The 15987-nt window shown below is 40.6% G+C and overlaps 2 protein-coding genes and 1 long non-coding RNA gene across 5 annotated transcripts; 2 read left to right on the top strand and 1 right to left on the bottom strand.

Annotated features, from left to right (window-relative positions):
* The first annotated feature begins 942 nt into the window (after positions 1-942).
* Positions 943-9829, top strand: eapp (e2f-associated phosphoprotein). 3 transcript variants are annotated; one of them, XM_071499028.1, is made up of 8 exons: positions 943-1136; positions 2102-2283; positions 3168-3293; positions 3378-3492; positions 3580-3708; positions 4840-6736; positions 7740-7821; positions 8247-9829. In XM_071499028.1, exons 1-6 carry the CDS (start codon positions 1057-1059, stop codon positions 5132-5134), a joined length of 927 nt encoding a protein of 308 aa, XP_071355129.1. In that variant the 5' UTR covers positions 943-1056; the 3' UTR covers positions 5135-6736; positions 7740-7821; positions 8247-9829. The 3 variants fall into 3 exon arrangements, with proteins under 3 accessions (XP_071355129.1, XP_071355128.1, XP_071355130.1); XM_071499027.1 differs by lacking the exon at positions 7740-7821; XM_071499029.1 differs by lacking the exon at positions 7740-7821 and having other exon boundaries at positions 3171-3293.
* On the top strand, positions 6634-9829 carry sptssa (serine palmitoyltransferase, small subunit A). The gene is made up of 2 exons (XM_071499031.1): positions 6634-6736; positions 8247-9829. The coding sequence occupies exons 1-2, from the start codon at positions 6634-6636 to the stop codon at positions 8348-8350; spliced, it is 207 nt and encodes a 68-aa protein (XP_071355132.1). The 3' UTR covers positions 8351-9829.
* Positions 9830-11873: 2044 nt separating this feature from the next.
* On the bottom strand, positions 11874-14510 carry LOC139633385 (uncharacterized). Its single transcript, XR_011693732.1, has 2 exons — positions 12372-14510; positions 11874-12112 (listed from the first exon to the last, which is right to left on the bottom strand). It is a non-coding gene; the product is annotated as an uncharacterized lncRNA (long non-coding RNA).
* Between the last annotated feature and the right edge of the window lie 1477 nt (positions 14511-15987).

A 15987-nucleotide genomic window follows, 5' to 3' on the forward strand; every position in this document is an offset into this window, starting at 1 on the left:
TTACACACAGAGGTTTCAGTTACCAGTGTAACTGTGTGAGTAGAGCGCTCAGTTCGTAGCACCTGTCAATCATACTGTATTGAAGACCTGCTCACAGCTGGATCCTCTGGAGATTCAGAATCACATCTATGATCTGTACCTAATATGTGGAATGATGTGCATGAGCTGCAAGCAACTGACTAAAAAAGAAATCAGATTAAAGCTGAAAGAACCCAAAATTGAGCAAAAAAAAAAGGAAATCACAACACAGAAAAAATATCACAAAACCAAGAATGAAAGACCTCAGCTGTCAGTCTGAAGAAGTAAAACAAAACTGGAGGAAAAGGCCTTTTCATCCCTGTCACAGTGGGAAAGTCCTTCTTCCCTCTCCACAGAAAGGTCAGAGGTCAACATCCAGATCCATGCTAATGATGGGAATTCACACATTTATAGACATGAAATCATTTGCTCTTATATCATTTCATGGACAAGGCCTTCAGATGAACCTTCAGCCGCCATGACCTCTGAGAGGGGGGGGCAGCCTCAGTGGCAGCATCGCTGATCTGTTGGCTCCACCTAGAGGTAATGTGACGTAACAGCAGCAGTTTGCAGCAGCACATTTCTGAGGCTGATCTCTCTTTTCTACAGCTATTAATCAGGTTTCACCACTGCTAATGGAGCAGAAATGGAAACAAAACCATTTCAGTGAGACCTTGGTTGAAAAACACTATCTGTGGCTGTTTGTCAAATCTCTGAAACAAAGTTCTACTAAGAGGCACAGAGGACATTTATTTATCTATTTATTTATTTATCTATCTATTTATTTAATTATTTATTTATTTATCTTTGTATTCATGGACGTGTGTTGATAATTTCGGGTAAACTGACTCGGTGGCTCTCGGCGGTGGCCACCGTCCTCATCAGTAGGTGGCGGTAGTGAATCATTTTAATGTTCAGCAACTTCCGTTTAATCAAACTAACAAAGAAGAAGAAGCGGAAACAGTCACGGCTAACTCCGTTGTGGCTAGCTGGTTAGCAGCTGGTGTGGTTGTAATTGAGTTCTGTCAAACAGTTAAAATGAACAAACTGAATAAACCACAGGAGTTTGACTCGTATGAGATCGAGGAGCCGAGCGACGAGGAGAGGGCCGCCAGCAGGTCGGAACTCCGCACAACACTTAGCTTTTCAACCGCTGTAGCGTTAGCACCGGGAGGCTACGGTGCGGCTAGCTAGCTGCATGCTAACGTAAACAAACTGGAACACGCTGGAGAGGCGAACTGATTCCGACCAACTGTTCTTCTATTCACGTCCGTTAATCCAGCGTTAAAGACCCGATGGCAGAGCTGTTAGCGGCCGGTGCTTAGATCTACCACCGACGCTGTCTTTGTTTTAGTGCTGTTTGTTATCAGTACACGATACTCAGGTCATACAGGTCAACACAGCCTGGGGTTAGAGATACAAACAGCCGCATGTGTTTAAACGCAGACGCAAACAATTATAGTTATATTGTAGGAAGAAATAGTATTTTTAAATTTGAATGTTCAGCAAAAACCGTCTCCGGTTGAGTTTAAAATGACCTCAGTCAGGATCTGTTTCAGTTCCACATGTTGATCCTGGACTGAAGAAGACTTTTGTCCAAACTGAGGATTTACTCAAGGGCATCTTACTGGTCCAGTGGACACACCCTGTGTGTCTGAGCCAGAAACCCTGAGGGGAACCTGCAGCTCACTGAGAACCTGATGATCTGGTTTATTTACATTTAGATGAGTTTAAGATTCGAGAATATAAAGAATTGATTAAAACCTATAAACATATTCAGCAGTGGTGTGGTCTTTTCAGCCTCTGGTCGGTGCCAGTTTGGATTGATTTGTATTGTCAAAGTTTTCTGAGATGGTTTTGAAGGTAGGCCTCCAGCTGACTAACAATTTCAATTTCAGTCGATGTTTCCTCTTCTCGGTTAATCAGTGAAGTGTTCGGTCTATAAGTGACAGCAGATAGTGAGTACTCACAGCTCTCTGCTGGGGAGGCCGGTGTGAATCAGAGCTGGATTCGTTAGTTGATCCGTAGCCTGAGGAGGTGAAACAGAATGAAATGTGAACTCCTCTCTCTCGCCGTGTTTCAGTTCGGAGGACGAGCTGGACGTGCTGCTGAACGGGACTCCGGACCAGAAGAAGAAACTGATCAGAGAGTATCTGACGGGGGAGAGCGAGTCGTCCAGCGGGGATGAGTTTGAGAAGGAGATGGAGGCAGAGCTCAGCTCCACCATGAGGACCATGGAGGGTACCTGGGGACCATCGACAACAGGTAACACTCACCTGCAAATACCATGAAAAGAAAAGTCTGTGGTGGAAATGGAGCAAAGATTGTGTCAGAATGTGCCATTTATATTGGTTAACTATGGGACAGCTGGACTTTAACCTGCCAGGCCATGACTGTCGTCACAAACAAGGACTAGGAAAGATTTGTAAAGCTCCATCCAAACTGAAGGAAGTGGACTACAAGAGGTTGTCTCACAAATATATGAAGCACAATAACATGAATGTGATGATAAGAATGTGGATGGAAACAAATTTTCTAATAACACGTGAAAAATGGGAGCAAACATTGAAAGCAGGACATAAACTAACTAACAACCCAACATGGAGGGAATTTGATTGGAAGGTGAAAATGTGGTAAAACTCGATCTATCACCTCACAATATAGCAAATATCTGAACTATGCTGGAGGAGTCAAACGGGTTTTAGGTGTTAACTTTAGAACCAGCACCTTCCATCCTGGGTCCACTTCCTGCTAATATGATGAGTAGAGATTTGATTGGTTTATTGTGAAACAGCTTTCTGGTTGAAGCTGCAGCCCCCAACATAATGCAGTGGAGAGATCATGGAGGAAATGAGAGTGAGAACAGACAGGTCCAGCTGATTGGTGAGGAGGTGTTTTGTCTGCAGTATTTTATGCCTTAATAAAGGTAGATATCAGCAGTAACATGAAACAAGAACAGAGAGTCGTCTTGTTGCTCTGTAACTGCTGGATGTGCAAATAAGCAACAAGTTCACCATCTGGACTCAGTAACTGAACCCAGTTTATCTCTGTGGGACTGAAAAGCTGAGGGTAACCCTACAGTGAATGCACGAACCTGGTCACTGTGTTCTGTGAAACTTAACTTGCATGTTTTTGTGTTTGTTCTCAAGCAGAAACCTCAGGAAGTAGTGGAGGAGGAGGAGGCGGCGGCGGCGGCAGTGGTCCTGGAGGTCCTAATCCTCGGATGTACGATAACGTCTACTTTGACTCTGACTCAGAGGAAGAGGACAAACCAAGTAAACATGAGTCACTGTTGTCATTTGGTCTGGATGGATAATGTATATGATGCATCATTACACTGAGTCTGTAATCCTCTGCAGGCAGCTCCACAGGCCAGAGGCGGAGACAGCGGGTCATACTGACCAATGACGAGCTGCTGTACGACCCTGATGAGGACGACAGAGACCAGGCCTGGGTGGACGCGAGGAGGAGACAGTAAGACACTGCGACAGTTCACCTGGAAAAGACTGACACTGGATTTCATCACCCTGTAGTCATCCAGCGTCTTGTCTTCCTGTCCAGGTACAACAGCAGAAAACGACCAGCAGCAGCGTGTCGGTCGCAGCCTCGCCGGCCTCAGGGTTTACCCACCAGCGACGCCGTTCTCAACTGTCCCGCCTGCATGACGACGCTCTGTCTGGACTGTCAGAGGTGAGACTTCACAGCCGGTCCAGCAGCAAGTCAGGGTTTGTTTGCTGCTTCCCATCATGTGGAGCCTGGTCACTCCAAGAAAGTGAGGGGTGCTGTAAGAAATGATTTCTTTCCCTTTCCAATCAGCTGTCCAGACGCCTCCTGACTGGACTGACACGTGGCCTGATGGGCTGCTCTCTTCTTCATGTGCTGATGTAGACAATAATTAAGAAGAGAAATAAAGTCTGAAAAGTTTTGTAATAAAGTTTGAAAAGTGAGCAGGTCATAGTGGATACTCCTTATTAAAGTGCAATAGATATACACTGTGCTCCTGTGGAGTGGCCGTTGTGCCTGAACTTTGCTGCACCTCTTCTAGTATATCTTGTACAGAATGTTACATGAATCATTATTTTGTTGATGAACTGATCATAACATGTAGGAAAATACTGAAAATTGTCCACAGCAGCTTTGTGGAGCCCAGGTTAGACCAACAGTCCAGTATTCAAAAGGTATTCAGGTTTCTATCAAATATGATGAATACACACTGTATATATATATATATATATAAGCATATAAGCATATAAGCAACCTTCACATTTGAGAGGCTTGGCCAAGCTGTCCTCTTGGCTTTTATTTTGAAAATATTTACCTGTATTTCTGTGCCACCTGACTGCCTTTCTCAGCAAACACACAGATTGGACGTTTTCTTCTGATTTGATGTTCTTGTTTTTTTTGTTTGTTTTTTTTATTGTGACAACAGAAACAGAAAATGTTTAAATTTTTAAATTTTTACATCTTTGGTTTAAAATGAAAGAAACAAACTTCCACAAACCAAAACAACGCTACAGATGATTAGTGTGTTAGCTGCATCCTGAAACAAACATTGTCAGAGTGGCTGAGTTAATATTACTATTTGGTGTTAAACTGATTTGTGCAGCTGAAGTTGTGTAAAAACTCATCTGTTGTGTAAGTGTCACAGTATCTGTGAACTCGTTTCAACTGTCAGGTTGACCCTGATCAAAATGGGAACCTCTCAGCTGATGTCATCGTCTTTACCTACCTATGTTACCTACCAATGAAATGCTGACTGGTGTCTTTACAATCTTTAGGGATTTGCAGCTACATTGAGATGTCTTTGTTGTTTCCACTCAGGCATGAGAAGTACCGGACGCAGTACCGCGCCATGTTCGTCATGAACTGCACAGTGAAGAGAGACGAGGTGTTGCGCTACAAAACGGAGCAGCAGAAGAAACAGAGGAACAGGAAGAGGAGGAGGGGGCAGAAAACAGAAACACCAGTAAACGAGGTTCCCGACCCGACGCCAGCGGGGATGGACGCTGATGAGGTTTACCACCCGGTGCAGTGCTCCGAGTGCTCCACAGAGGTGGCCGTGTTTGATAAAGAAGAGGTGTACCACTTCTTCAACATCCTGGCCAGTCACTGCTGAGACAGACTGAGCGAGCGAGCTCTGAGCAGGACGCAGAGTCTCCTCACCTCAGCGTTCTCAGCTGCAACTTTTAACACGTCACCTGTCCGTGACACCTTTTAAATATCTGACAAACACTGGAGTCTGACTCTGAACATCTGCTGGTCGTACTGAGCTGTACACAGGAGAGCCTGACCGAGGCAGGACTTTAGATTTGAGAAAGACAAACATCAGGTAGTAACACAGAGATACACAAACCTTGTTAACAAGGGTCAGTTTTTGTATGGTTTGGTTTTTTCATTTTTTGGAACATGTTGCAGTTAAAAATAAACTTGTCAGTGGTGTCAGGTGAACAGACTTTTTTCATGATCTCAAATATATCTTTGACATTTCTGAACTGAGATTTCTTATTTGTCTACTTACATGTATGTGTGATACAGCTGCAACAAGCAGGTATTTGCCAACTTTTTGGTATCACTCTAATATACAGGAAAGTTGTACGGCCTCATAACATCCACCAGTAACTGTAGGATGTCTCAAGTGATAAAGAAACTCCTTTTTTCTGCTGGTGTCGTGGCTGTAAGGCAGAACAACTTCATAGATACTGTAATAAAAATACTGTTTTTGTTTGGTTTTCAGAAGCTGTCTTAAGATTTACTGAGCAAGGGTTTAGCTTCAGAAGAGGGCTCACATTATTCTGTATTTTTGTTACTGTCAACAAACCCCATAAAAAGACTCAAACGACTGACTTCCTAACTCTGTCGTGGTCTCAGCCCCAGGTTCTTTGGCTTCTACTGAATTAATCTTTAAAAACACCTCACAAATGTCAATCATAATAAGAAATAAAAACAGTAGTTTCTTAAGCAGCTGGTCTGTATAGTGTTTATCAAACAAACAAGAGGAAATGGTGCATTTGTTCGGAAGTATTTTCAGCAGCGGATCATGAAGTGATAAAGGAACATGTCACCCAGTGCAACTGTGGCTCAGATGTGTTTCTGGTTTTGGACAATGGATCTCTGATGACAGACATAAGGTATGAGACGGTATTTTTAAGTAGGATCAGTTGTTTGTTGCATTTGTTGACACAAATAAAAATATATAATACCAAGAGACTTATTCTTTAAATAAAATACACATTACAAACATGTAGCACTGTATCAACATTTAGAGGAAAAAAAGAGATGATTCAGCTCTGAAAGTGTGAAAAGTTGTAGTAGTGGGGAGACACAGTGTACATCATATGAAACTGCCAATTATATAAAACGAGCTCCACACAAATACAACACACACAATTACAAACCCTTCACATCTAAGCTGTGTTTTATTTTGAAACCCGGATGTTGGAACTCCCTGGTCTGCGTCACAGCCGTGCGCTGGAACGCGCAGTTGTGATTGGCTGAAAATGAGCACTTATGATTAGCCGTCAGTACGTTAAGAGAAATCACCCTACCGCGAATCACGCCGAAAGGGAAAAAACGGCGAGGAAAGAAAAATAAGTAGTCGTCTGTGAAGTTGGGACCATGGCCCTGGGTGACTGTTGGAAGCAGTTATCATGGTTTTACTACCAGTACCTTCTGGTGACGGCGCTGTACATGCTGGAGCCCTGGGAGCGGACGGTGTTCAGTATCCTTTTCCGTGTCAGCTAACTTCTGCCGAACAAACAAGCTAATATGCTAATTTAAGCTAGAACGGTAGCAGGGCTAACTGACCGCTCAGACCGCTATATAACGCTAACATTTCCAATGGATACACGTATTTAATTTGTGTTGCGACAACAGGTAAAGCGTTTTATCATTTTATAAAGGTTTATGAAAAATTCGGCATGTAGACATTGTACAGGTGAGTCACTGTTGTTGTTGAAATTGCAATGAATTAAACGTTGAAGCAGTCGCAACCGTATACGAAGACAAACTCGGCTGTGTAATCAAATTAAATAACGTTTTTATTCTTGAATGTATGCCGAACTAAGAAGCCAACCCTTGTGTTTAGAAATAGTCCCAAATATGTCTCCTACAATGGACGTGCATTAATCTGAAAGGGAACTATAATTAAAGGGCTAGAATTTTAAATGGAGTTTTGAGTGATTGGTCCCTAACGTGTTTCGCGGAAGAGGAAAAGAAAATGTATTTGTATTAAAAAATCATTCATGTTTGTTTTTTGAATAACTGCCGAATTAAAGTCTCCCCATTAACGGATTAGATAAGGTCTCGATTTCCGTTCTGGTGTTCTTGTACCTTTGCCTGTAAGTAAAAACACAAAAGAGGTAAAATTGTCAATGGAATTTGGCACGTTGTTGATTTCGTAAAGAGTCCGGGCAGCGTCGAGGCTAAGCTAGCCACAGTCAGGTGATCTACACATGCTAGTACATGGATGTTACATCATATGTTTTCAATTTTATTCTCATTTTGGAAAGCATAAACTCAAGTTTAACTCGGCAGTGAGTAAAGTCGGGAAGTCAGTCAGGAAAACTTAAACCTGGAAAGTCAGGTTCATCCAGGAGGAAAGGTTGTCAGTCACTAATTAAAGTGTGTTGTGTTGATGGCTGTACTTTGATCTGTGGAGGTGCAGTAAGACGTCAGGATCATGTTATGTACGTTGGTGTTTCCCTCAGCCTGTTTTCCCTCAGGGTCGGGTGTGTTGGAGTGAAGTAGTCGGAGGTTGTGTTACCTGCTCACCATCAGCCATCAGACTGCTGTTTCCCATCAAAGGTTTACACGAACTTCAGCTGCTCAGGGATCAAGCTGCTCATTCTGTTTTTAAATAGATCTACAGGAAATAAATGAGTAACAGCTAAAAATACATGGTGACAACTTCATGAATGTTCAGATAAACTTGATTTCCATTTGATATTTAGACTTAGGGTGGTTTGGCATTTGATCAGACTACATAATCCTGACATAGGACTCTTTACTTGTGATGATCTGTCATGTTTTGCATGTTTTGAAAAACTCATAGTATAAAACATAGCTGTTATCCTGGTATCCTGCTCATTTTTTCATAGAGAATAAATCATCAAGTGACTGACAAAGATTCAGATTTGATGTGAAGCTGCCTCAAAGCTCAGTTTCTGTATCTTCAGCTCCCTGCAGTAGAAACTTCCTTCAGAGGTTCTTCCTTAACGTCTCCTCCTCAGACTCTCTGCTCATCTCCGTGGCTGGTATGGCCATTTACACCGGCTATGTCTTCATGCCTCAGCACATCATGGCTATCCTTCACTACTTCGAGGTTGTCCAATGACACGATGACTCCATCCGTCCACCCGCTGGTCCCATCCGTCTCTGGCATCTTGTCCATCCATCTGCCTGCCTGCCTGTCTCTCCTGGGTTTGAGGTGGGGATTGTTTCCAACCATGCTGAGACAGAACGTCACTCCTATTTTCCAAAGTTAATTCAGTGTCAAACACCAGAGCTCTGAATGTGGTGCTGGAGACCAAGATGGACGGTGTTGTTCCCTGTGACTGTTCCTCCTTCACTCATCTGCAATGTTTTCTGATTGTGAACAGTGTTGGGCTCGGAGACGAGGCCTTGGAAGAGTGTGCTTAGGTTTGTTTCATGTGTTTTGTTTTTATCTCCTTGAACCAAGCACACCTTCCAGTTCTGAAAGTGTGTAATTATATGGACGTCTGCTTGTGTGGCGTGACTGGACAGCGTTATTTTTATTCCATGAAGACATCAAATCATTGTTGTCTCAGAGTTTTCTTCAGCAGCGGGAAACACAGTGGTGGATGGAGAGAATACATTTTTGAGCCAAATATGATTATTAGAGCAGCATCAGTTCCACTGCTTGGACCAAGATCTAATAATGCTGGTGATTGGCTGTTAATTTACACCAACACGTTTGAGTGTGTAAAGAGACCTGAGCTTAGAAATAAAACATTGTAATTTTCTTTTTGTTAAAATGAATTTGATAAAATTGGTCTCCTTAAGAATCGGTATTGAAGTCAAGGTATCAGTTTCCGTACCAATATTTTATTTTTAAATGATACCCAGCCCTACACCAGCGTCCTCCAAATGTGGTCTCAACAAGGCCACATATGGAGGAGCCTTTGGAGCAGAACCGTCTTTATTTTAAAAATATTTTGTCTAGAAATGTAGAGAACACATTTCCTTTATGTAGTCTTATCTAAACACCCCACTGCAGCACCACAGGAGCAGAGTACCTAACCACTCTACCCTGCAGGGTTGTAGTTGGTCTTGGCTGCAGCTGCTTGTACATATGCATCACTCTGTAAAAGCAGCGGGGACAGTTCTGAGGTCAGGGGTGAAGTGACACGGGAATGTGTAAAGCTCAGTATAGAGAGTAGCCTGGAGAGCAGGCGTCGGCGTGATGGAGAATGATGGAAGACATGTTGAAAACGACACAGTTGTGCTTTAAATCCCACTTTTATTGTAAACCACACAGCAGGCAATGCTAACGGTTTCTTCTTTGCACAGAAATGTTAAATGTTTAAGAAGCTCCATTTGTATGTCATCATATTTTATGATATGTACTCCTACCGCTACAGGTATCCCACTGAAAAAATTGTGATTATTTTTCCCTGCAAAATTGTGTATTTTTCTCAAGTTTGTGTATATAATCTTGTATACATATTTGTAAAGTTTTGTAGTCGGATATGTTGGCGTATAGAATAAAATATTTGTGGTTTTTGTGAGCTACTGATGCTAAATACTGTTCTATAACTCTGAAATCATTAAAGGGATATTTCACTAAGCCAAAGCCCTTTGTCTACAATTACATTTTTACCTGAACGGTCCTGAGTGAGGGTCATGACACCGTCAGTTGTAGAAGTCTAAAGCTGCTGTTGTTTCATTGATGTTTTTAGGGCTGCGACTAATGCTTATTTTCATTATTGATCGACCCAAAAGATCACACGAGATAAAGAAATGCAACAATTTCTCACATTTGAGAACTAGAACTGGAGAACTTTTGGACTTTTTGTTCGACAGATGACTTCAAATCAACAAGCAAAATAGTTGCAAATTAATTTTCTGGGCATCGAGAAATTGATAACTCACCTACTTGTTTAAGCCTCGCAGAAGTCAAACAAGATAATCCTCCAACATGTTTTTTTTTAAAGGATAAAATAAATTTTTATGTTTGTGCAAATTTACATTTAAAAATTTCTTCGTCTTTGGTAAAATTTACAAACAAATTGTAGAGTGTTCCTATGCTTCTTATATTTTCCATGTATTTGCTGTTATTAATCACTAGATGGGAGTGTTTCCATGTTTTTGACCTGTCACTCAGATCTGAACACAAATTCTCAAACGTTTTAAAAAGTAATCAACCAATGAAGTTTAGTTTTTTGATTTTGATAGAACTTTACTGTAAACATATTTTTGTTGCAGACCACCAGGAAACATTTTCATTTAAACAGCAGAGAATATGCTGGTTATTGTCAGAGCAAGTGAAGATCTGTCAGGTCATCCACCACGATGAGAAGGAACAGTATTTAAAGAGTGAGAGTTTCAGGTGGCGAGGCCCTGCTGCCCAGGAGCCTGGGAGCCCGGGAGCCCCAGGCTGCCAGTGTGTCAGCTGCTTGGTACTAATTGAATTGAACAGTTGTTTGGGAATTTGCAGCATTCAACCACAACATCAACAGACATGATACAGCGGCTCCTGCCTTAGTGTCTGACCCTGGGCCCTTTGTCAAAACATGTCTTCATTTAAAGTTTGTACAAATATTTTGCATCTACTTTAATTAATCAGTGGTGGAATGTAACTAAGACATTTTTAAGTGTTCAGCTATTTTGATTTGATTTTATATGTCAGTGCAACTATATTTAACTGACAGCTATATTTCCAGTTATTGAATAATTAGATATTCTACCTTTAAATGACATGAAGAGTTCATGAACTCTCCAGACTCTGCGCCATATTGTTTTTTTACACGGTTTGTAAACAAAGATCCTCGATACACGATGTCGGTTCTAATGTCCGGACTCTGAGCAGGTCCCGGTCCTGAGCCTCCGAACACGCCCGAGTCCCCGAAAAGTCGCTGCCAGGGTTCGTAGTTTGATTTTATTGACAACATCTGCTCAGCAGGAAACTTTATTAACAAAAACAACAGTAGGTTGTTGGAAGCTAGCATGGCAGACTCCACAGGACCGTTAGCTCCCATTCACTCCGCCCCCATCCCCGGTAACCAAAGCTCATTGGTTAGTCAGCTCAGCTCAACGCTGCTATTGGTTGACCCGACCCCCACCCCCTGACAGACCCTTTCTTATTGGTTTATGAACTCTTCTTAAAGATTTTAAAAATGTAATAGTGCGGAGATACAGCATACAATAACAACAACAACTGAAAATATAAACAATACTGATTAAAAATAAATACAAATAATAATAATTTACTGAGTTTTGTCATTGAAAAATATAATTTAAAAAAGGAAAATAAAGGAGAATTAACCAAAGTATACGACTAAAAGAATATGTCATTATTCAGAATTAGTGATGTTTTAGATGCTTTTCTGCTTGAATACACATTTTTCAATGAGTAGAAGAAAATTTAAGGTCAGCCAAAAACAGTCAGCTGTTTGACTTGGAGCAAATGACGTGTCCAGTTTTAAAATCCCAAAACAGTCAGGAGGAGAGAGATCTCCCTCCAGAAGTGGGATTATAGAGACATTCAAAGAACAAGTCAGGCTGACTGTTGTATGAACATTTTCTTTTCCCAATTACAAAATATATTGCAGTCATAACATTATAGAATATAGTATGAACAATGTAAAATTCAATAAATAAAACAGCAGTAAATCATATGTTTTTAAATCGTGTTTTTCAACATGTTGTTTAATTGCATCTAATTATAATATATATGTGTGTCCTTCTGTCAGCCATACACAACGTTTTAGGAAACAAACAGAAGCTGTGACGCAGGTTGTATATGACAGAACTAATCTATAATATTCATCGGTTTGTTCAGCAGGTACAGTTCACATTAGCAAACATTACTGCAGTTCTTCATCCGTCGTCCCCGGACAGACATTACACATTCCCTCTGTAAACACAATATAAGATTAAGATCAGAATGTAGCTGAGATCATTCATAAATATGCACAGCAAAAAAGAAAAAAGAGAGAGAGAATATTAGTGTCTGTAAAAAATGTATTTACATTATCAGGTCTTGTTTAAAACATGCAACATAGAAGCACATGATGCAAAAGATGCAAAGCTGTGAAATGTGGAATATTAATGTTTATAGAAATATGGACTATCACAGTAATTTCCTGCATTATCAGACACTCATTTAAACTTACAAAGCGGCAGCCCAGGGATGAAAAGCACATGAAGCACACAGCACTCTGGCACAATGACATCCAGTTACTGATCATTCATTTTGAGAGTGACTGAAAACACACTTTAAAAAATGGATCCTGATTCTCGTTCACAAGTCAGAACAGTTTAGCTCCACTGTGTTAATTCACTCTGGGCACAGCTGACTGTCGGTTCAAACTCCAGTCAGCAGCTTGTTGTGCGTACGTGAGAATAGCTTCATCGTCTGAGTTAACCAGTAACCAGACCCCTGTTTCCTGTCTGATCTGATGCCAGAGAGCGACGCACAGAGCGACTCCTTGGCAGAGTGTGTACGTGTTGTAATTCGAGAAATAATTCCCGAGGTTTACTTTAGAGCTCAACTGATGTGGTTTTGAAGACTGGGAGTAAAACAGAAGGGGTTGATTGAAGTTTCTGGTGATGATAATCAGTAGATTTCAATTCCTGATAGTTTTCATGCCCGTAAAATCACCAGCAATGCATTTCAACAAATCAACAAAAGCCTCTGGAGCAGCATTTAGAGCATCCTGGGACGTGATGGTTCTTTTTCTTGTATGTTCAGTGTGGTTTATCCAGGTTCATGCATTAGGGAAATAGAGAAAATACCAGGAAAACTTGACAATATACTGCGAAGACAATATCTCACAACAAATCCTGGTTGTAAACCTTTGAAAATGCTGTTTTTGGTGAAACTGTCAGAAAGCAGTTGATTCAGCTCCTGGGTTTTTTCCTTTGAATGTTGTGTCTAGAAATGAACCTTTGTCATTTGCAATGCGTACTTGTTTACTCAGGCATAAAGGGATATTAAGATCTATGTTGTAGAAGCTGCAGCTTCATCTCACTCTAATAAACCATTTCAGTGATATTTCTGGGAAAGGTCGACGCAGTTTGGTCCTAGTTATAAGAGAAATCAAGAAATAGTTGTTACAGTTATTAAGTATCTGAGTTTTATATTCCAGTGTTTTATCTGAAGTGTTGATCTCCATCAGAACATATATCTGTGGTTTTAAGAACCAAAAACCATCTCAGTGTAGTTTTACATCTCCTCTCTCAGGCTCAGTTTCTGAATACAGGCCGTTCACAGTATTAATATAGAACCGAGACCTATAAGGAAAAAAAAGTTTATAAATAATAGTTGATGAGCAGATGTCAGTATCCATCAGTTTCCCTCAAAGACAAACTTCTTAATGTGGATTCTTCATGACTTTGAGCTGCTGTATATAATCAGTAAACGTCAGTTTTCAGCTTGTTTTGTGTTTCATTTTTTCTGGATTTCTTCTGGTGCTCTCTCTCTTTTTCTCCGCACTCTGTCGCTCTCTGCCCACACACACTCTCATGTCCTGAAATTCGGCCCTGTTTGATTTGACAGCATCAGTTAGCACTGATGAAATCCATACCCAGCCCTAGTCAGGGATTAGCTGACAGTTGAACCATTTCCTGTTGATTGACACATAATTCTGTCAGTTCTACTAAATCAGAAGTTACTGCAGTGACAGAACTGGTGTCCATCCAAACTCCTGTAACAGAACTGAGCTGAACTTACCAAAATAACCCCCCGACCCCCCGGGCCCTCTGTGACCTTTCGCTATCTGTGTCACTGCTATTTCTGAACTCTGTGTTTGAGCGGAGAGAAAAGAATCCAGTGTTTACTCTGAAACCAGTTTCCAGCGGACAGTGAATGATCAGGGGGCGTCACTGATCAACAGCAGGCCTCGTGGCAGAGCTGGCACAGCTTCTTTCACACCGTCGCTGTTTCATCTGGCAGCAGGAAGCTGGCTGCAGTGTGGAGCCTCACGTATACACACATTCCTCAGAAATGAAGCTCCAGGGAGAGAGCGGCGGCGGCGGCGGCGGCGGAGACGGGGCACGATGTGACACGTCTGCACCAGCTGGACCAACACAATCACTGATAGACACTTATTAAGTGTCTTGTAATCAGATACAGGGTGTTTTCTTTTCCAGATGTCCTTGAATGCATTCTGCAGGGGCAGTGTGTGTCTGTGCTGCAGAGAGCTACTGTCACAAGGGACTGATAATGATTCTAATAAGCACTGATAATAATATTGATACATAATATTTGCAATAACAACCATACACATACAGATAGCAGCAATAATTACAGTGTGCATGCAGCCAACGATGGTTTCTTACTCGCTGATTCAACTGAAAACTATCTGACGTCTTCAGGCTTCTTTTGTCCAAACAAACAACCGTCATGTTCCTGTTGTACAAAAGCAGGAAATTTAAAGGAGAAATCAATTATCTGTGGTTGTTGATTAGTTTTCTCTAAACTGACTATAATACACTCACTGACTAATAACCTCAGCACGTACGTCTTCTCTTTAATTCTAAACCTTCTGGATGTTTGACCAAAGAATTAAGTGACAGTAGGTGTCAGTTTACTTTCTGGAGCTTTCAGCCTCACTCAGCTTGTGGTTCGTGTTCTACTAAGTTTCTGATGCTCCACTCTGTGAGGAAGACCATTAGATGTGGTAGAAAGCTGGTAAAAAGGTAGAAAACTCACTGAATTATGATCGTTATACTTTAGTTAAACTGTTCACAGGGTGAGGAATGGAAGACAGTTTGCTGAGAGAACATTGAAATCAAGAAAATATTCACTTTTTTTTTTTGCCTTAACAATTATTTTACTAGTTAATTGATTAGAATTAATTGATCAGTACTCAGCTAGATTTAAGATGGTCATACAAACAAGATTAGCAAACCCATTTGTTTCCTGCTGTAGCTTCTATACAGCAGCATCTATTAAGATGATTTATTGAAATACTGCAAGTACAAATTTGAGGTACTTGTGTACCTGAGTATTGAGTAGTGAGTATTTTCCTTTCATTCTACTTAATACTAATGCTCCACTACATTATAGAGATATTGTACTTTTATGCATCTACATTATCCGACAGCTTTAATTTACCTGAATTAAAAATATAATCAACGTTGGCTGCCAATTCAGTGACCTAATATTAAAGGTGAAATGGGGAGGGGATCAGTAGCTGCTATTTTGAATTTCCTAATAGAATGAAAATTTTTCAATTGTTTTAATTCCTAAATTTGGCCTCAGATGAAAAGGAAAAACTAAAAACTGACAATAATATGAGCCGATAACTCTGGCCATCACAGATATTATTGATTTGAAATTATTTGAGTATTTACTTTCCAACATTGCTGACTAAAAATGTTCGTGGTATGGTTAAAAGAAAAGAAAATGACGTGTGAATGCATCAAATTTTAAAAGTAGCTGCTAAGTTGGCCATTAATGATAATGTCCTCAGGGAATCATCTGGTAAAGTTGTATTTTTCCTGAATTTTACTCTTGTCTGTTTGTGATGATGATACAGTCTCAGCGTCTGTGGCGTCTCGTCGTCTTGTTCATGAGAAAGTTTCTGTTCATATTTGGAACAAAACACAACTTATGAATGATTTATAATCCAAATGTTAACAAGAAACCAAGTGGGTCATTCATTTATTCATGTGAAGTGTGGTATTATATTATTATTATTATTATTATTGCTATTATTATTATTATTATTATTACTATTATTATTGCTATTGTTATTGTTAATATTATTATTAATATTAATAATA

This window comes from Trachinotus anak, unplaced genomic scaffold (assembly GCF_046630095.1).
Source record: "Trachinotus anak isolate AG129_WGS33_773 ecotype Australia unplaced genomic scaffold, CSIRO_AGI_Tana_v1 ptg000015l, whole genome shotgun sequence".
NCBI lineage: Eukaryota > Metazoa > Chordata > Actinopteri > Carangiformes > Carangidae > Trachinotus > Trachinotus anak.

Excerpts from the sequence above, each read along its gene's own strand:
- sptssa (XM_071499031.1), top strand. The coding sequence starts at position 6,634 with ATGGCCCTGGGTGACTGTTGGAAGCAGTTATCATGGTTTTACTACCAG. Across the intron at positions 6,737-8,246 it reads CTGGGAGCGGACGGTGTTCA|ACTCTCTGCTCATCTCCGTG; the intron begins GTATCCTTTTCC and ends TCTCCTCCTCAG.
- eapp (XM_071499028.1), top strand. The coding sequence starts at position 1,057 with ATGAACAAACTGAATAAACCACAGGAGTTTGACTCGTATGAGATCGAG. Across the intron at positions 1,137-2,101 it reads GAGGAGAGGGCCGCCAGCAG|TTCGGAGGACGAGCTGGACG; the intron begins GTCGGAACTCCG and ends GCCGTGTTTCAG. Across the intron at positions 2,284-3,167 it reads CTGGGGACCATCGACAACAG|CAGAAACCTCAGGAAGTAGT; the intron begins GTAACACTCACC and ends TTTGTTCTCAAG.